The 20,106-nt window shown below is 52.0% G+C and overlaps 1 protein-coding gene across 1 annotated transcript; it reads right to left on the bottom strand.

The window, feature by feature from the left end:
- Nucleotides 1–1,996: 1,996 nt before the first annotated feature.
- LOC120321439 (nascent polypeptide-associated complex subunit alpha, muscle-specific form-like) lies at nucleotides 1,997–2,902 on the bottom strand. Its single transcript, XM_039373891.1, has 3 exons — nucleotides 2,781–2,902; nucleotides 2,471–2,640; nucleotides 1,997–2,394 (listed from the first exon to the last, which is right to left on the bottom strand). Exons 1-3 carry the CDS (start codon nucleotides 2,900–2,902, stop codon nucleotides 1,997–1,999), a joined length of 690 nt encoding a protein of 229 aa, XP_039229825.1.
- Between the last annotated feature and the right edge of the window lie 17,204 nt (nucleotides 2,903–20,106).

Raw genomic sequence — 20,106 nt, forward strand, 5'->3', positions numbered from 1 at the left:
CTAGAATCGCTAAGCCATCCCATTTTTTATTTTATATTCAATGAAACGTTTTTTGAAGGAAAAAGTGAGATTTTCTATTAATGAATTTTTCTCATAATTATTATATCTTCTTCTAGAAAATCAAAAATAAAAATTTTTAATTGTTATATTTTGTAATTTTTTAAAAAAAATTTTGCAGACGTGGAAATATTAGTTGTTAATAAATGTGGTTGGCTCACACATTTGTTTACAATAATAAAAAAATTGTCCAACCGCATTGTTAGTAAAAAGCCTAACAGATATTAGTGTTTTTCAAGCAGCGGCTTCCCGCATCGGCTTGGAATTAGAAATTAAAACTAAGGCAAATTGGCATTTATTTATGCAGCCCGCTTGCGTTGTATCGCACCTTGCGAAAGCTTGTTTTCAATTATTTCCAGACGCTCTTTGTAGCGTTGCCGGGATGTCTCGTCTATGGCCAACTGGGTCATTTCCTTGACCAGTCGGCGTTGTTGTAGTAGCTTTACCCTTTTTCCGGAGCGTTTGTGCTTCTTTGGTTCCTTCCTTTCCTGCCTTGCCCGGTACTCAACTATTGTGAGTGGGCGTGGTCCATCTGCAGGGTTTTGCTGCAGAGCTTCTTATAACGTTTGTAACGAACTGATTTTTTTTGTCTGCTCGCTACGGAATACGTGCGGCTAGCTCAGTAGAGTTTGTGCGTTCGTCCCACCAAATTTATATAATAACGTGATCACCCGGTTACCAGTAATAACACTCGCAGACTCTCTTCCAAACTCTCTTCCTCTAGAGTCTCCAAACTCTCTTTCTCCATTTCCCGAGTCTCCAAACTCTCTTCCTCTAGAGTCTCCAAACTCTCTTTCTCCAGCCCAGAGTCTCCAAACTCTCTCTCTCTGGGCTTCGCACTGCCGTTACTACGCTTTGCCTTGTTGCGTAACTGGCAACGGCAGGCCCTCCTTATGCGATCACTATTCGCATTTGTGCGGAGTTTTAACTCCTCACATCTCCCCCTTTCTTCGGGAAAATTTAAAATCCGGTCCTGCGGTTACCGCGGAACACTCTTGGGATTCCGTCAACGCTCACAGCTCCGTCTCGAGTTCCACAGCGCCGATCTCCTTTTAGTGTATTCCTCGTTTTTAGTTTCAAACTTGCCGCTCATACGTACTTCCGTGATGCTTCTTCGTTCTACGCTCTTCTTCCCGCGTTCCACATTTTTTTTGTCTTCTCGTCATCTGGTCACACCATTCGCCGTTGATCGATTGTTACCGATAGATCCCGATAACTCCCGTTGGGGCGGCGTTGCCACTTGGTGACCCTGGTATTTCGGTAGTGTGACCCGTCATGTGCTTCTTTTTCCGATGTTTTTGCCCATCGATTGACACTATCGAGTGCCGATCGACCGCCTTGTGATCGAGGCGCCCCCTTCCCTAAGCACATGGTGACTCCGCAAATGTTGACGACAGAAGGAATTTCAGGTAAGTTTTTCTCTTCGAAATTTCCCTTTTCCCTTCCTTCATTCCACTTTCTCTTGGCAGCTTAGGACTCTCTTCGGACCCCCCCCCCCCTCGATGGACCCCGATGCCGCGGATGACTGCTTTCTCTTCGGGATTTCGCCTTCGGCATACACGTGAGTGCTCTATATACGTTTTCCTTCTCTTGTGTTTGCGCCTGCTGACCTCCTGCTCTTCCTTGCTGCAGATGGCCTCGACATGGACCCCCTTTTCCCGGAGGAGGACCGGCACTCCTTTTCTGGCCGCCCTTCGACCCACACGTGAGTTCCTGCCGGTGCTTTTCACCTCTTTCAAGTGCCCACTAACTTTTAATCCTCTTCTCTTCCAGATTTTGCCCATATGAAATTCTTTTGACATGCTGTAAATCATATGCCAAAATATACCCTATGTGTTGTGCGCGTTCGTGTGATCCGTCCCTTTGAATAATGTGCTACGTGTTTTCTTGTGTTTGCTTTTTGGATTCCTTTTTGTTTTATTATCAACTCCGGGCGGGATCAGCTACCCGGACACTCGTTCACCAGCCCGAACAAACGGATCCCCGTCGCCGCTACCCTTACTCGGAACCTCTTATTTCCGCGGTGCAGGACCACGCACCGGCGGCTACCTCGGCGCTTGGCGTCCCGGATTACCGGCTCCTCCATGACTCCCGCGGGCCATTCCGCCTCCGGAATCGGAGCCCATCGCTGGACCTCCGACGTAGATGCCATCCGCACCCAGGACGGCCGGGATGCGGGTACACCAACCGCTGGAGCGGATGACTGCCGCTGGAGTCCGGGCCGTGGGGTGTCCTTGGGTGATGGCCACACCCATGGCCCCTTCTCCAGCTCGGCCGTCGTGTCCGGAGTTGGCGGAGCCCCACCGCCATGGACCGGCGCCTCTTCTTCCTTAGGTCCTTAAGGGATAACCGGCCAGGTCCAAGTGACGACTTGTTGCCGCCATCGTCTGCCTCCTTCAGTATACTCCCTCACTTGGTGCGACACCCTGGCGTGCGGGATGGGAGGGTCCTGGTCTCCCACGGGGTCCTGGGGTTCCGGGTGGGTTGGCGGAGCCGTGGGTGGACGGACGGTCGGCACCGGGTTGGGTGGGGGGCTGGGTGGCCAGTGCCGTGGCCGGGGCGTAGGTGGGATTCTTGTTGACGCTATGGGTGACGGGGGTGGGGACGGCTCCGGGGTTCCTTCCTTTACCATCTCCTCCGAGTGGATGTACCGCGGAGTGGCGGGTACCTCTCCCCCTTTGCCACCGGCTTCTTCCCCCTCGTGCCAGGGAACCAGCTCCTACGCCGCGCACTCCTCCTTCCCTGCCCTTTCGAGCTCCTTGAGCACCTTCTTCTCCTCCTCCTCCTTGGTCCTCGCTCTCTGCTGGATTTCGTGCCTGGCCGCCATGGCCGCCCGTTGCTGCATGCGGACGCGCGCTGCCTTGGCGGCCTCATACTCCTCCCTCGCTGCCATCCGTTCCGACTGCCTCCAGCTTCCGCATCTTCACGATGGCGTTCGCCATCGCCGCTGACGTCCCCCCGCTCCCTCTAGGGTTCTGTCTGGCCTCCTCGAACGCCGGCGCGGTCCCCGGAAGGATCCGGTTATCGGCCCCGCTCCTGGCCCTCTTCAGCCGCCAGGTCCTCACTTCCCCCTTCGGGTCCTCCTCCCACTCCAGCTCGCTTTCGTCTGACGTGACCACGGGCTCCGGGTCCTCTCCCCGCTCGTCCTCGGCACCGCGCCTTGGAGCTCGGGTGGGCCGAGGATTAGGCATACGCCTACCCCCCGACCGTCCTTGCCCCTCGACGGGTCCTTCGACCTTCTGACCCCTAGCGGCCAGCCTCGTCGTGTGGTGCATCACTTCTTGTGACTTGGGCCCTTCGCTCGGCCTCCCATTACACCTCGGTTTCGCTTCTCCCTTTTAGACCTTTACCGTTATGTCCCACGGTGGCCTACGTCGGCGTCGATCTCTTCCCACCAGCAGATAGAAATCTGCTCTCTGGTATTGGCGTTTCTGGCCCGGCCTTTAGTCTGACTTTGTCGGTCTCCGACTCCAGACGCTCGTTCTTACGGTACTGTTTCCTTGACTCTCGTACCGTCTCTCTTCTTTCTTCGGGATATTCAACGAGCTTATTGCCCAGTTGCATGGCCTCTTTGTCTTTAAGTCCTGGCCCCGTAGTCTGCTACTTCCTTCGTGGGTTTTTTTTTTGTTGGAGTCGGATCGGGTCTCCTTCTGTCCCGCTTCCGTCGGGAATGTTCACTGGTGCTCTGGTTCGCTCGTGGCCTGCCTTCGTTGACTCTCGGCTTGGCCTGACGTTAGAACGCTTGTTGGCCTTACAGTCTTCACCCGTTGACTCTCGCCCTGGCCTGACGCTAGAACGGTTGGCGACCCTCGTCCGTTCTCAGGTTCCGTTGTTCCTCCGCTTCCCGCCGTTAGTGGCCTTATTATCCCCTGGTTTGGTTGTTGAGGCTATATTCTGGTCCGCTCGTGGTCCGCCTCCGTTGACTCTCGCCTTGGCCTGACGCTAAAACGGTTGTCGGACTCGCCGTCTGTTCCGTTGACTCTCGCCTTTGCCTGACGCTAGAACGGTTGTCGAGCCTCGTCCGCTCTCAGGTACTGTCATCTTCAACTTTCCTGGAATCGGAGCCCTACTCTTCCCTGGTGGTGGTTGTCGCGGCAACACTCTGGTTCGCTCGCGGTCCGCAGCCGTTGACTCTCCTTGGCCTGACGCTGTAATGGTTGTCAGACTCGCAGTCTGCCTCCGTTGACTCTCGCCTCGGCCTGACGCTAGAACGGCTGCCAAACCCAGTCCGTTCTCAGGTGTTGTCGTTCTCCTGCATGCCTTCCGATGGATCCGACTCCACGTTCTGGCCACCCTTCTCCTCCTGATCCTGCTGTTTTAGGTCGCTGACATGTACCGTGCGTTCCTTTTTGTTCGTCCGGTGGCGAATCTTACATATCACCGGCGATATGAAATCCACAATTTGGTACGGTCCATCGAACCTCGGAGCTAGTTTGGCCGCAAACCCTTCAGCCGCTTTAGACAAATGGTGCTCCTTGGCCCACACTACTTCACCGACGCTTGGCTTCCACTGCCTTCTCCGCAGGTTGTAATGCCTTGCTTGGTCCTGGGACACCCTCTCTAGGTTCCTGCGCACAATCTCGAAGACCTCTCTCATCTTCTCAGCGTTTCCTTCCGGTGACTCTGGCTGCCTTCCCGTACCTAGCGTTTCTCTGTCAAAGAGTGCGTTCGGTAGTCTTGGCTCGCGGCCCTGTGTCAAAAATGCCGGTGAGTATCCTGTGGAATCCGAAACACTGGAGTTCACGGCCAGCATGATTTCGGGCCACCTTTCATCCCAATTCCTCTGGTTCTGTCCGGCAAACTGCGCTATCATTGTCTTCACTGTTTGCTCTCTCTGTCGGATTCTCCTGTGGGGTATACGGTGCCGTAAACTGCTGCTTTATCCCCATGTCGTTGAGGAACTTCTTAAAAGCCCGGCTCGTGAACTGCACGCCGTTGTCCGTGATCACCACCTTCGGTACTCCAAATCGTGAGACTATGCGTTCCCTGAACGCTTTCTGCAACGTTTCCGCCGTGGCTGTTCGCAAAGGCACCAACTCCGTCCACTTCGAAAACCTGTCGATCAGTACCAACAACATACTGTTTCCGTGTTTCGACCTCGGTAGTGGTCCGACGAAATCGGCGCACACTGTCGCCCAGGGCTGCTCCGGAATCTGTGTCAGCATCTTTCCCGCCGCCTGTCGCTGAATCGGTTTGAACCTGGCGCAGTCCTCGCACTTCCGAACGTAGGCCCTTGCGTCTCTCTGCATTCCTGGCCAGTAGTACCGGGCTGCAAGCCGTGCAATCGTCTTCCGACTGCCTACATGACCGGCTGCTGGGGCGTCGTGGTTTTCACGCAAGACCGTTTCTCTCAGCTGCCGCGGAACACATAGCTTCCAGGTCACTACATCTTCGTTCCCTGCTCTATGCGGAATCTGCCTGTAAAGGGTGCTACCCTCGCACACGTAGTCTGGGAACTTTTGAGGCTGTGCTTTTAGTTTTTCTCGCATTTCCTTGATCCAGCTGCACTCCGATTCGGCCTCCTTGTCCTGCGTTCTTCTCAGCATATCGGGTTCTGCTGATACCGAATCTGGCAGTGGCTGCCTCGACAATGCGTCTGCTACCACGTTCAACCGGCCTTTCCTGTACGCTACCTCGAAGTCATACTGCTGCAACTCCAACGCCCATCTGGCAATTCTTCCCATAGGGCTTTCTATGCTGTTCAGCCACTTCAGCGCCATATGATCTGTCACCACCTTAAAGTGGTATCCCTCCAGGTACGGCCTTAGCTTCCGAATAGCCCACACAATTGCCAAGCACTCCTTTTCCGTTGTCGAGTAGTTCTTCTCGGCTCCGTTTAGGGTCCGGCTGGAGTATGAAATGACCCTTTCGCCATCTTCTGTGTCCTGCGTGAGGATTGCCCCAATCCCGTAGTCACTGGCGTCCGTTTGCAGGATGAACGTTCTCCCGAAGTCGGGGCACGCCAAGACTGGGTCGGTAACCAATCTGGCTTTTACCTCCTCGAAGGCTTGCTGGTGGTCCTGTGACCATGTCCACTTGGTACCCTTGCGGAGGAGGTCGTTGAGTGGCCTTACGATGCGCGCGAAGTCAGGCACGAAACGTCGGTACCACGATGCGACTCCAAGGTATTGCCTCAGTTCTCGGACCGATGACGGTGGTTCTAGCTGGGCTATCGCTGCTACCTTCTCTGGGTCCGTGCCTATCCCTTGGCTTGTGACGCGGTGTCCTAGGTACAGAAGTTCTTGTTTGAAGAACTGGCATTTTTCCGGGTTTATTTTCAGGTTCGCTTTCTTCAGGCGACTGAATACCTCCCTGAGGTTTCTCTTGTGTTCCTCTAGGGTGCGGCCAACCACGATGATGTCGTCCTGATACGCAAATGCATGCGGCGACATTTCCGGTCCAATCACCTGATCCAGGGCCCGTTGAAATGTGGCCGACGCGGAGTGTAACCCAAATGGCATCACCTTCCATTGGAACAGCCCTTTCCCTGGGACCGTGAAGGCCGTGAAGCCCCGGCTTGACTCTTCCAGTGGTATTTGCCAATACCCATCCTTTAGGTCCAGGCTGCTTATAAATCGCGCCTCCCTTAGTTGATCGAGGATGTAGTTTATCCGTGGCATCGGGTAGGCATCCTTTATGGAGTTCGCGTTTATCTGCCTGAAGTCCACGCATAATCTCCATTTTCCCGTTTTCTTCTTCACCATGACTATGGGTGAGCTGTACGGGCTCCTTGAATGCTCTATCATCCCCATCTTCAGCAGTTCGTCCACCTTCGCGTTGATCTCCCCTTGAATCTTTGGATTCTTGGGGTAGTATCTCTGCTTGATTGGATTATCGTTCGTCATGGTTATCATGTGCTCGGCTATACTCGACGTTCCGGTCATGGCTTGAAACTCCGCGAGCTCTGTTTCCAGGAATTTGTTCACGTGGTCCTCTTCGCCGTCCTTTTGGACTAATGCGACCGACAACTTCTCCTCGAGCCACCCGTTGTGTCTGCCTCTGGCCGGTATTCAGATTTCATGACCGGCGCACTTGATCTCGGCCCCGACTTGCGTGAGGAAATTCCACCCCAGCACCAACGCATCCACTATCCCTGGTAATACTAGCAGGCTCATGACGAGTCGCCTGTTGCCGAACTCCACTCCTATTTCGAGCTTTGCGTTGATTTCGCCACACCTTCCATCTGCCAACCTAACCTGCCGTCGTGTCCTTGTAATCGCTCCCTGGGCAGCCAGCTTGTCCGCCAGCTCTTCACTTATGAAGCTTGCTGTTGCCCCGGTGTCGATCGTGGCCTTGTACGTGTCCCCACCGATCTTTACCGCTGCGGACAACTGCTGCTCCTCCTCGATTAGTTTTCCGGTTAGTTTGGAGAGGCGGCATCTTGCGACCCCGGCCCGTCTCTCTGCGGCTGGGATCGCTGGCCATTTCCCGCTCTCTGGCAGCATTCTGTGCTTCGGACTCCTACTTTCCCGCACATCCAGCAGAACAGCAGCCTCTGTTCTCGGCAGCCTCTTGCCCAATGGCCGTGTCCGCCGCACCTGCGATACGCTTCCTGTGGATTGGCAATATGGGTTGGGTTCTGACCCGGGTTGCCCCCTGACGTTGTTCCAGTGTGTCTCTGTGCAGTGACTGGCGGCCTCCATAGGGTAGTGTTTTGTCGCCTGGCCTGGACCGGGGTATATTGTGCCCACTGTTCCCGGGTATGCGTGCCTGGATCTCCTGAGTCCTCACACCTTCTGCACGTGACGTGTGTTGCGGCCGGGGCTTTGTTTCGGCTGTATTTGTGCTCTTCCGCAAATGCCTCCCGTTCCCTGTGCAGTTCCTCGTATTCATCTGCCAGGATCATGAGAGCCTCTAGGTCGTCCACGTGGTAGGATCTCAACGCTATTCGGAGGTCTGGCGTACAGTTCTCCTTGATGAGCTCCAGCGTTTCTTTCTTCCCATACCCAAGGGGTCTTATTAGGGTCTGCATCTCGACCATGTAGTCCTTGAATGCCTCCCTGTACCCTTGCTTCCTTTGTCTCACCTTGTCCGCGAGCTTCGTGAAGTATCCCCTGGGAAGGAAATACGTCTGGAAACTGTCTATGAACTCGGCCCAAGTCCTCCAGTGCTTGTTGTTGGCTATGTACCACTTCAGAGCCTTTCCCTGCATTAATTCCGGCATGGCTCGGGGAATCATGTTCAGGTCCAACCCGTATGTGTTTGCGGACCATTCCACCTGCTCCAGGAATTCGAGTGGTTTTTCTTCTCCGTCGAAGCGAAATGACCACTCTCTTACTTGCTTCGCTACTTTCGCGTAGTCTGGCAGGCTGGGCCTGGGTCTTTCTGGACTTGGCCTCCTTTCCCTGCTTGTCTCTCTCCGTTGCCCTTCTTGAAACATCTCCTCCATGTTCAGACTTGCGATTAAGTCTTCACCCTCGGGGTTCGTAAGTTTTATGCTTGGACCTGGTCTGTCCGGATATGCTGCCTCCAATTCTGTCCAGACTGCTGCGAGCTTTGGGTCGGTCTCTGTCTCTGCGTAGTACTCCGCTAGGGCTTTCCGCATGTCCTCTGTCCTTCCGGACAGCGATATGCGCACCCTCTGTGCGACATACGCGAAATCTTCCTTTTTGAGACGGTAGATCCAACTTCTACCCATACTGCGTTATTTGTGTTAACTGCCGGGATAATTGAGGGTCTTTATTGAGCTCAGTTTACAATGCACTTTAATTGTCCGGACGCCTCTGCTCTCTCGTCGTAGCGTCGGACCTTCGCCTGGTGTTGCCGCTGACGCGCGAGAAGGAAAGTCGAGGGCTTAGGGAAGCGTCACCGTTCTCAGACTAGGGTGAACAATTGGCGGGCTCTCAAAGCATACGCCTCGCTAGCCACAACCTCTTGTCCCTTGCTCTGTCCCGGCCGGTCCCGCCAGACGCTTATTCAGTTCCTTCCGACGCACCGCGCTATCGCCCGGATACGCCGCAGTCCCTGTAGCAAGACGCCCAGTGAAAGACGAACGTTCCACCCTACCTTTCTCTCCTGTCGGCGCGGTCGGACCTGGATGTCCTGCTCGGCGGCCTGGTTCCCCTGTCTTGCCGCTTTCGTCGTCCTGGGTGGCGCGGACCTTCGTTATGGGCGCTCGTCGCGTGGGCTGAGAATTGTTGTCGTACGCAGACTCACGGAAGCTCACGGCTGTGATCCCCAAGGCATACGCCTGTGGAACAGCAACGCGTCAACCCCACGTCTGGTTCGGACTGGCGGCGCCGGTACCACGCCTGCTCGGATTGCACGGACACACCAGGCTATCGCCTGGTTCAAGCACGCGATCTCCTACACAGTCCACCGGGTCTACACCACAATCCCTGCCGCTTCCTCGGGTGCCCGCTTAGATCTGGCCTCTCCTCCTCGTGGTTTGGACCTCAGCTACCTGCGTCTCAGTTCGGAGACCTTCTCGTCCCGAACGTCTTGACGTAGCGATCTTGCTCCTTGGTGACTATCACGGTCGTAGCTCCTCTGCTGACTTCGTTTTACGTTGCTGACTCGTACACTTGCTTTCCTTGACTGTCGGTCCCGCTTCCAGCGCTCGGCCTGTTTATATAGGCCACCTCTAACGGTTTATCCCTTTGGTCTCCAGTCTCCGGATCCAAAGTCCAAGATTTTACCGTTGGCCGGTCCAAAGTTCGATTTGTCCCGTTAATTGCCTTTAAGCCTGCTGACTCTCCAAACTCTCTTTTCAGCAAGTCCGGAGTCTCCATTCTCTCTCTCTCCATTTCCCGAGTCTCCAAACTCTCTTCCTCTAGAGTCTTCAAACTCTCTTTCTCCATTTCCCGAGTCTCCAAACTCTCTTCCTCTAGAGTCTCCAAACTCTCTTTCTCCAGCCCAGAGTCTCCAAACTCTCTCTCTCTCTCTGGGCTTCGCACTGCCGTTACTACGCTTTGCCTTGTTGCGTAACTGGCAACGGCAGGCCCTCCTTATGCGATCACTATTCGCATTTGTGCGGAGTTTTAACTCCTCACACGTTGGCAAGTCCCTTTGTATCGTGGGCATATAGTTCCATATACATATACATATGTATGCAGAAGGCATGCATATGTCATGTATGGTCTGACCACTTGAGCTGCAAAGTGCATGCTCAGCATTCCCACGCTCCGCGATCGGTTTATGTATAAGCGTTAGATCATTTTACTTAAGCGCCGGAACACTTGTGTATTTGTTGGTGGTCTTTTGGGTACTTGAACGTTTTGTTTATTATGACAAAGTGTCACAATGTTTTGAAGATAAGTTGTACCCATTAATTTAGTATATTTATAGGGTAGATATGTTACACATTCCCGAAAGGCTCGTTCCAGCTAGGTGGCCCGGCGCATGGGGATGAGTTCGACCCATTAAAAGGCTCGTTTACCTGTCGGGTGAACATTCTCACGGCTGGCTTATCTTGGCTTACCTTATACCTCTTGCAGCTGCGCACCGTCGTACGTAGAGCGCTACCTCCCTGAACCATCCGGGCCAGTAATACTTTTGGGCCACCCGCGTACACGTTTTGCGTACGCCCAGGTGTCATGGCATTCTTCCAATACCCGTCCTCGATGGTTGGTGCCCACGCAGAACTTCCACGGGGTGTAGTCCTCCTCCTCCGGGCGGAGTCCTGTGCGTCGGTACGGGGATCCGTTCTCTTCCCGAAAATCTGGATACTTCGTCGGTTCCTGGTGGATTTTCCGTAGCATCTTGTTAATCCACTTACAGGACCTGTCCTGCACCTGTGCCTGTCGTACTGTGGCCAGCGGTTGGTGTGACAGCGCGTCGGCGACCAGATTCTGCGCCCCGCTTCGGTCATATTGGAACTGCTGCAACTCTAGGGCTCACCGACGATCCGGCGCGTGGGGTTGTTAATAGAATTTAGCCACTTGAGCGAGTGGTGGTCAGTGATCACCTCAAACCGATATCCGTCGAGGTAACAGCGCATTTTTCGGACTGCCCAAACTATTGCCAGGCAGTCCTTCTCGGGGACGGAATAGATCCCTTCGGCAGTATTCAGCCGGCGGCTGGCGTATGCGATGACACGTTCCTGTCCCTCTGTTTGGGTGAGTACGGCACCAATGTCCGTCTGCAATATAAATGTCTCTTCGAAGTCGGGACATGCGAGTACCGTTGCTTCGGTGAGTAGGTCCTTTAAGGCTTGAAAGGCTTTTTCCTGTTTTGTCGTCCATTCGGGACGGGGACGGTGAACGCGGTGCATTCACGGGCGCATTTATGGGCGTCGGCGATTCCGGGTCCTGGAATCGGACTCTCTTTTCGGTCCGGCGAAAAGGGTTCCGCCGAACGGTGGCTGCGTCCGAGGCGGCAATACGTCGGCCCAGCTCGATGTGGTGGGTTCGTCAACCCGTGGTGTTCGCGTGGTGGTGGCTCCGTGGCTGAGAGGCACGGGTGGGTTTGCGTCCCGACCATGATGCGGATGTGATGAGGTTGCGCCCGTGTGGCGTCCCAGGACGTGCTTGGAAGTCGGCTTCTGATCCTCGTGGCTCAGTGTGCGCCGGTGAGGCGGCTTCTTGACGGGGTTCCGTGTGTGCGCTTTCCGTCTGGATCCCTGGTGGATGGCTGGAGTGTGAGCTCTAGCAAACCGCATTGGAGGGTCGCTGCTCCGTAACACAGGAAATCCATGCCAAGCAGAAGATCGTCCAACACGTATACTCAGTTTCCTTGGCCCATTCGTTGGGGTCCTCGGGTAATTCCCGGTTACTCGAGGCCCTGCGTCGGAGTCCGGCAGCATTCGATGGTCTGTACATCGGGTCGTCCACAATCCCAGCAGAATAATGTCCAGGGGTTCCGACATTCTGCAGCGAAGTGTCCGTTCCGTCCACAATTCCGGCAGGAGGGTGGTATGTCTATGGCATGCCTGGCTGACTTGGATTTCCACGCGGGTCACAGCGGGCGACGTCGGTAGTAGTAGTCCGAGGTCGTGGCGGCTGTACCGCGGCGGACGGTGCGTGTCCTTGATTTCCTCGGTTCCGTGGAATATGGTTGCCCGAAGAACTCTCCGTCTCCGCTCGGCCAGTGGAGTAGCCTCGGATGGCTCGCGCAAAACATCGTCGATCATTCTTTGGAAGATTGCAGGTGCATTCTTCAAACTGAATGGTAGACGGAGGAACTCGTACTTTCCATTTAAAGTGGAGAAAGCTGTTTTGAGAATGTCGCTATCCTTCATGTGGATTTGGTGGAATCCAGAAGTCAAATCTAAGGTGGTGAAGTATTTGGCGTTACCAAGGCTGGCTAGTGTAGCATTTATATCTGGGATGGGGTAAGTGTCGGATATGGTGTCGGTATTTAACCGCTTGAAATCGACTACCATGCGATATTGTTTCTCCCCGTTTGGTTTAGGTTTCTTCGGGACTATCCAGATATGGGAATTGTAAGGGCGGAATTTGTCGTCCTGCAGCAGTTCGTCGATTTGACGTTCGACTTCACCGCGCATGTTGACTGGGTACCGGTAAATTTTGGTATAGATCGGGTCTTGTGTACTCGTGCGGATTTCAGCCTTGACGGCCGTCTCCACGGACATTCCAGGTAAGGGGCTCGAAAATGTGGGAAAACTCTTCAAGAAGGGAATTCAAAATCTCATGTGTGCCGTCTGGGTGTTCGGCGGCGAGTAACGGGTTGACGTTTAATGAAGCTCTCGCCAAAAGGGGGATTTTAATTCCCGGGGTTATTATCAAACAATTGTTCTTCCTATCTACTATGGCTTTTAAGTCTTTGAAAGTATCATCACCAATGATACCATCAAAAGAACGTAAGTTTGGAAGAACGAAAAAGGTAATGTCAGAGTCGTTTCCTAGCGGCTCGAAGAATTTACCAACTAGGCGATGTTTTATCATAATGTTACCCGCAGCGGACTGTACAGAGAAAGGTTTGTGGACCGTGGTACAACCGGCTGCAAGCTTGCGGCTAATAAAGTTTTTGTTCGCCCCCGTGTCAATCAAAAACTTTAGCCTTTCCCCCCCCTTTCGTCGCGTACTCTAAGTACGGTACACTGGAGAGGCGTTGGTCATAAAATTTGCCCCCGGAGTTAGCGGAGGTGGTGCCAATTCCATGTGGTACAATTTTTGTGCCTTTCGGAATGGGTTGCCGCCTTCGGGCGTTCTTTTAATACCGGATTCCCCTTCCTGGCTACCACTGTACCCTGATTGGTAAGATTGACCCGACCGATTAGGTTCCATTTTAATGGCCTGTCTAGGACCCTGAGTTCTGTAAGAATTTTGCGAAAATCTGCCCGAACCAGGAGAAAAAGGGGGTCGGAAAGGTGCCCTAGCCTGATGTTGGAATGGGCCTGCGAATCTTGGGGCTCCTGACGGTTGATAATTCTGAGGTGTGAAGGTCCTCGACATAACGTTCTGCAACCCCATACAAAAAGAGTAAGCCTCTGGTAGATTCTTGGGGCCGCGGACAAGTAAGTGTTTAGAACAGTCTCCCCCCACTCCTCGGATAAAAACATCCAAAGCCTTGTCTCTGTAGGTCTCTATCAGCGCGTTGACTACCTCGCGAGGGTGATTTCCGGCTTTCAGGCTATTCAAGATCAATGAGAGATGACCATTAACGTCCATATAGAATCTGTCTAGTGGTCTAGAACCTTGGGACATTACACCCAGCTCATGCTCAAGCGTACGTATGTCTCGTTTGTCCGCATAGTGCAACGCCAAGACACGTTTTATCTCTTCCCAGTCATCGTCTTGAACGCCATAAGCCGCCAAGGCCATATCGGCGTGTCCCCTTATTTTCTGCCTGATATGCAAAACGAAGTCATAGTCGGTCAATATCGATTGTGCCCTATTAATCCAAGACAAATAAGCTTCCTGCCTTCCTTCGAACGCTTGTAGTTTTTTGACGCAGTCAGGGAGAACCGATATCTCCTTTAACTCATATTCGGTGCGTGCGCGCAGCAGGGGTTGAGGTTGATCGACTACAGGGTTAGCATTCGCGCGCTCCTGTTCTAGAATGGCCACCCTATCATAATTTTTTTTTGATGTCCTCCTTAATGCTCGCTACTACATTAGTCAAAGCATTAAGCGACTCACTAAGCATACGTTAGGTGTCCTCCATTTCAAAATTCTGTCCCAGTCGAAAAAATACAGGAAGTATTTGAGGTAGTAGAATTTTTGTTACTATAATGGGTGGATGTGACAACGGAGACAATGGTTTCAACTTGATTTACTTTTTTTCTATCTTTCTTTGAAAATCGAGTTTCTTTACTTTTATTTTTACTTTAAGAAGATATCAAGTGTGGCTATTAAACAAAATGAAATACCTTGTATATCCTTTACTGGTTAACTTCGTTACAGGTTGCACCCTTACAGTATGAGAATTCTGTTGGGATAAGGAAAAAAAAACTTAGTGTGTTGTACAGGAAAATTTGTATAATTATCTTATTTTTCAATTGCGGTTCTGTTTATATAACATTCGTAGTGTATTTTTTGGGTGTATTTTATTTTAATAATTTTTTCTTGTGTGCGTGCTGTCATATTGGGTGCACCTTTTTGGGTGCATTCCACACCACTTAACGTATCCAACAAGCTGCCACACACCACCTTATCGCGCTGGGCGCTCGTATTACTTGGTTTGCCACTCGCAGATAAACTGCCGCAGTGGATCTTTATGTTATTAGTTTATCACACACAATCTTTTGCACTCGCGAATTGGCAATTTAGGAAAAAGAATTTTCGTAAGCCGTACCGCCGCAGTGGGTTGATCGTGTTTCAGTTTATTTATAGGGCATCGTACAACTTTGCGCTCGTCGTCCTCCGGTGGCGGGTCGTTGTTTTATTATTTTATTCACAGCTCACGCAGCATTTATTTCTTCTGAGATATTTTACATTTTTTTACTTTTTTCGCACACCGCATTTTCATTTTCACAAACATCTCACAATATTTTTCACTTATTTCGGCCTTAGCCGTTTAGCCGGACATTGCCGGTCCCTGTTCGGGCGCCAGTTAAGTTTCGACGACCGGGAGGAATGCCTCCAGATCGGCACTTGGTTAAACATTACCTAATTATAGGTTCCATAGAAAAGGACAACGATCAAGTATTTACTGTCTTTAGGTTTATACGCTTCATATGTTTGAGATTTAACAATGAGTTCATTGCAAGGTGGTCCGCTCCAGTTCGGTTCTTCTCCAAGAGTGTCGCTTGGCTCTCCCGCTAAGAACGTCGAGTCCTCCGTCAGCCAGTATAAGTGCTGAGCAAGCGCAGCGTGACTCTCGCTGTCACGTTCGGGTGTTGCAATCTTCAGTGCGCCGGCCCAGCAACTCCACACAATGTTGCTGATATTCAGCTGACACCATGGAATACCAGAACTATGCTGACGCTGGCGCGGGGGCAGCGGCGGCGGTGAGGCAGGAAACGCCCCACTTGCAGATCGTTGACTAGCTTGGCCGTAACACCAGTTGTACGGTGTGAGGGGCCAAGGGGAGCGTTTAGCTAGTGTTAACTTATATGTATGCATACTTGTGTGTGTGTACATGTGTGTATGGACAAGTATTCAATAAGCAATACGTATTTTGCCTGACAGTGGTTAGCGATCGAAAAAAAATAATATTTAAAATACAAATTGCTTGACAAAAGCCTTAAATTATTCTTTGTTTTTCTAGACATAATGCGGAAGAATGTGGAGAAGGCTCCGAGCTTTTAACATATACCTACAAGAGGAAGGCGTCAACTCGGTAACTCAGAAGAGAATGAAATTATTACACTTGGCGGGCACGCAACTGCAGACGGTTGCATACGCAATACCGGATGCTATGGTTGAAAATTACGAAAAAGCTAATAATGACGTTTTCTCCATAATGGTCGAAAAATTAACATCGTACTTTTCTCCAAAACAAAATTCGACGTGCGAGAGACACCTTTTTAGAAAAATATCTCCTGACGAAGGCGAAACAGTGGGGAAATTTATACTACGACTGCACAGAAACTCCAGTTTGGTTCCACGAAAGCCGAGATAGAAGAAATTTGTCTAAAGGACAAACTTATTGATACTTGGGCTAACTCAGAAATTAAAAAGAAACTGTTAGAGAAAGAACAAACATTAAGCGAAGCTATAAACGCGTGTAAGGTAGATGAAGAAATAAATAAACTGTCACATCTGATGTTACCGAAACATTTACCAGACACCGTCAATTAAAGGCACCAATATCGATCAAGGAAAATCCGGAGCAAATTGCATCATTTTTCGTCATTGAAAAAGTACCGTGCGTTCCTTTTTGTTCTTCCGGTGGCGAATCTTACAGATCACTGGCGATATGAAATCCACAATTTGGTACGGTCCATCGAACCTCGGAGCTAGTTTGGCCGCAAACCCTTCATCCGCTTTAGACAGATGGTTCTCTTTGGCCCACACCACTTCACCAACCCTTGGCTTCCACTGCCTTCTCCGCAGGTTGTAATGCCTTGCTTGGTTCTGGGACACCCTCTCTAGGTTACTCCGGACAATCTCGAAGACCTCTCTCATCTTCTCAGCGTTTCCTTCCGGTGACTCTGGTTGCCTTCCCGTACCTAGCGTTTCTCTTTCACAGAGTTCGTTCGGTAGTCTTGGCTCGCGGCCCTGTGTCAAAAATGTCGGTGAGTAGCCTGTGGAATCTGAAACACTGGAATTCAAAGCCAGCATGATTTCGGGCCATCTTTCATCCCAATTCCCCTAGTTCTGACCCCTAGTTCTAACTGCGCTATAATTGTCTTCACTGTTTGCTCTCTCTGTCGGATTCTCCTGTGGGGTATATGGTGCCGTAAACTGCTGCTTTATCCCCATGTCGTTGAGGAACTTCTTAAAAGCCCGGCTCGTGAACTGCATGCCGTTGTCCGTGATCACCACCTTCGGTACTCCAAACCGTGAGACCATCCTTTCCCTGAACGCTTTCTGCAACGTTTCCGCCGTGGCTGTTCGCAAAGGCACTAACTTTGTCCACTTTGAAAACCTGTCGATCAGTACCAACAACATACTGTTTCCGTGCTTCGATCTTGGTAGTGGTCCGACGAAATCGCCGCACACTGTCGCCCAGGGTTCCTCCGGGATCTGTCAGCATCTTTCCCGCCGCCTGCCGCTGATTCGGTTTGAACCTTGCGCAGTCCTCGCATTTCCGAACGTAGGTCCTTGCGTCTCTCTGCATTCCTGCCCATTAGTACCGGGCTGCAAGCCCTCCAATGGTCTTCCGAATGCCTACATGACCGGCCTCTCGGGGGTGTCGTGGTTTTCGCGCAAGCTAGTTTCTCTCAGCTGCCGCGGAACACATATTTTCCAGGTCTTGATACGCAAATACATGTGGCGACATTTCCGGTCCAATCACCTGATCCAGGGCCCGTTGAAATGTGGCCGACGCGGAGTGTAACCCAAATGGTATCACTCTCCATTGGAACAGACCTTTTCCTGGACCGTGAAGGCCGTGAAGCCCTGGCTTGACTCTTCCAGCGGTATTTGCCAATACCCATCCTTTAGGTCTAGACTGCTTATAAAGCGCGCCTCCCTTAGTTGGTCGAGGATGTAGTTTATCCGTGGCATCGGTTAGGCATCCTTTATGGATTTCGCTTTTATTTTCCTTAAGTCCACGCATAGTCTCCATTTTCCCGTTTTTTTCTTTACCATGACTATGGGTGAGCTGTACGGGCTCCTTGAATGTTATATCAGTCCCATTTCCAGAAGTTCATTCACTTTTGCATTAATCTACCCTTGAATCTTTGGATTCTTGGGGTAGTATCTCTGCTTATTGGTTTATCATTCTTCATGGTTATTATGTGCTGGGCTATGCTCGATGTTCGGGTCATGGCGTGAAACTCCGCGAGCTCTGTTTCCAGGAATTTGTTCACGTGGTCCTCTTCGCCGTCCTTTTGGACTAATGCGACCGACAACTTCTCCTCGAGCCACCCGTTGTGTCTGCCTCTGGCCGGTATGCGGATTTCATTACCGGCGCACCTGATCTCGGCCCCGACTTGCGTGAGGATATTCCACCCCAACACCAACGCATCCACTATCCCTGGTAATATTAGCAGGCTTATGACGAGTCGCCTGTTGCCGAACTCCACTCCTATTTCGAGCTTGGCATTGATTTTGCCGCACCTTACATCTGCCAACCTAACCTGCCGTCGTATCCTTGTAATCACTTCACGGGCAGCCAGCTTGTCCGCCAGCTCTTCACTAATGAAGCTTGCTGTTGCCCCGGTGCCGATCGGTACCGCTGTGGCCAACTGCTGCTTCTCCTCGATTAATTTTCCAGTTAGTTTGGAGAGGCGGCACCCTGCGACCCCTGCTCGCCTCTCTGCGGCTGAGATCGCTGACCATTTCCCGCTTTCTGGCAGCATTCCTTACTTCGGACTCCTATTTTTCCGCACATCCAGCAGAACAGCAGCCTCTGTTGTCGGCAGCCTCTTGCCCAATGGTTGTGTCCACCACACCTGCGACAAGCTTCTTGTGGATTGGCCACATGGGTTGGGTGTTGACCCGAGTTGCCCGCAAGAGTCGTTCCAGTGTTTTTGGGTGGTGACTGGGGGCCTAAGGTTGTATTGTGCCGCCCAGACTGACCCGGGGTATATCGTGCCCACTGCTCCTGGGACTGCGTGCCTAGCTCTCCTGATTCCTCACACCTTCAACACGTGACTTGTGTCGCGGCTGTACTAGTGCTCTTTCGCAAAGGCTTCCCGCTCCCTGTGCAGTTCCTCGTACTCATCTGCCAGGATCATGAGGGCCTCTAGGTCGTCCACGTGATAGGAAATCAACGCTGTTCGGAGGTCTGGCGTGCAGTTCTCCTTGATGAGCTCCAGCGTTTCCTTCTTCCCATACCCAAGGGGTCTTATCAGGGTCTGCATCTCGACCATGTAGTCTTTGAATGCCTCCCTAAAGCCTTGCTTCCTTTGCCTCACCTTGTCCGCGAGCTTCGTGAAGTATCCCCTGGGCAGGAAGTACGTCTGGAAACTGTCTATGAACTCGGCCCAAGTCCTCCAGTGCTTGTTGTTGGCTATGTACCACTTCAGAGCCTTTCCCTGCATTAATTCCGGCATGGCTCGGGTAATCATGTTCAGGTCCAAACCGTACGTGTATGCAGACCACTCCACTTGCTCCAGGAATTCGAGAGGCTTCTCTTCTCCGTCAAAACGAAAAGACTTGCTTCGCCACTTTTCCGTAGTCCGGCTGGCTGGGCCTGGGTCTTTCTGTACTTGGCCTCCTTTTCCTGCTCGTCTCCCTCCGCTGACCTTCCCGCTGCATCTCCTCCATGCTCAGACTTGCGATGAGGTCTTCGCCCTCGGGGTTTGTCACCTTTACGCTTGGACCTGGTCTGTCTGGATATGCCGCCTCCAATTTTGTCCAGACTGCTGTGAACTGTGGGTAGTTTTCCGTCTCTGCGTAGTACTTCGCTAGGGCCTTTCGCATGTCCTCTGTCCCTCCTGACAGCGATATGCGCAACCTCTGTCCGACATATGCAAAGTCTTCCTTTTTAAGACGGTAGATCCAAGTTCTACCCATACTGCTTAATTTGTGTCTAATAATAATCACGTTATTTGGGCGCCAAATGTAATGAACTGATTTTGTTTGTCTACTCGCTACGGAATACGTGCGGCTAGCTCAGTAGAGTTTGTGCGTTCGGCCCACCAAATTTATAGAATTACGTGATCACCCGGTTACCAGTAATAACACTCGCAGTTTCGTTCTTGGATCTTTATTTGTGCGTGGACTTACAAAGGACTCTGATTATCCGGCCTTGGTGCTGGATGGATTGTCCACCGGCCTCGTTCCGCTGTCTCACCGCTCCTGTCGTCCTGAATGTGGCGGACCTTCGTTGTTGGGCGCTCGTCGCTTGGGCTGAGAGTTGTTGTCTTACGCAGACTCACGGCAGCTAACGGCTGTGATCCCCAAGGCAAACGCCTGTGGAACAGCATAACGTCAACCCCACGTCTAGTTTGGATCGCACAGACACACCTAGGCGATCGCCTGGTTCAAGTTCGCGGTCTCCTACAGTGTTCTCCGGGTCTACACCACAATCCCTGCCGCTTATCCTGTGCCCTCCTTGGTTTGGCTTCGCCTGTTGGGCGCTTCTGGACTA

The sequence above is a fragment of the Drosophila yakuba genome, chromosome 3L (assembly GCF_016746365.2).
Source record: "Drosophila yakuba strain Tai18E2 chromosome 3L, Prin_Dyak_Tai18E2_2.1, whole genome shotgun sequence".
In the NCBI taxonomy this organism is placed as follows: domain Eukaryota; kingdom Metazoa; phylum Arthropoda; class Insecta; order Diptera; family Drosophilidae; genus Drosophila; species Drosophila yakuba.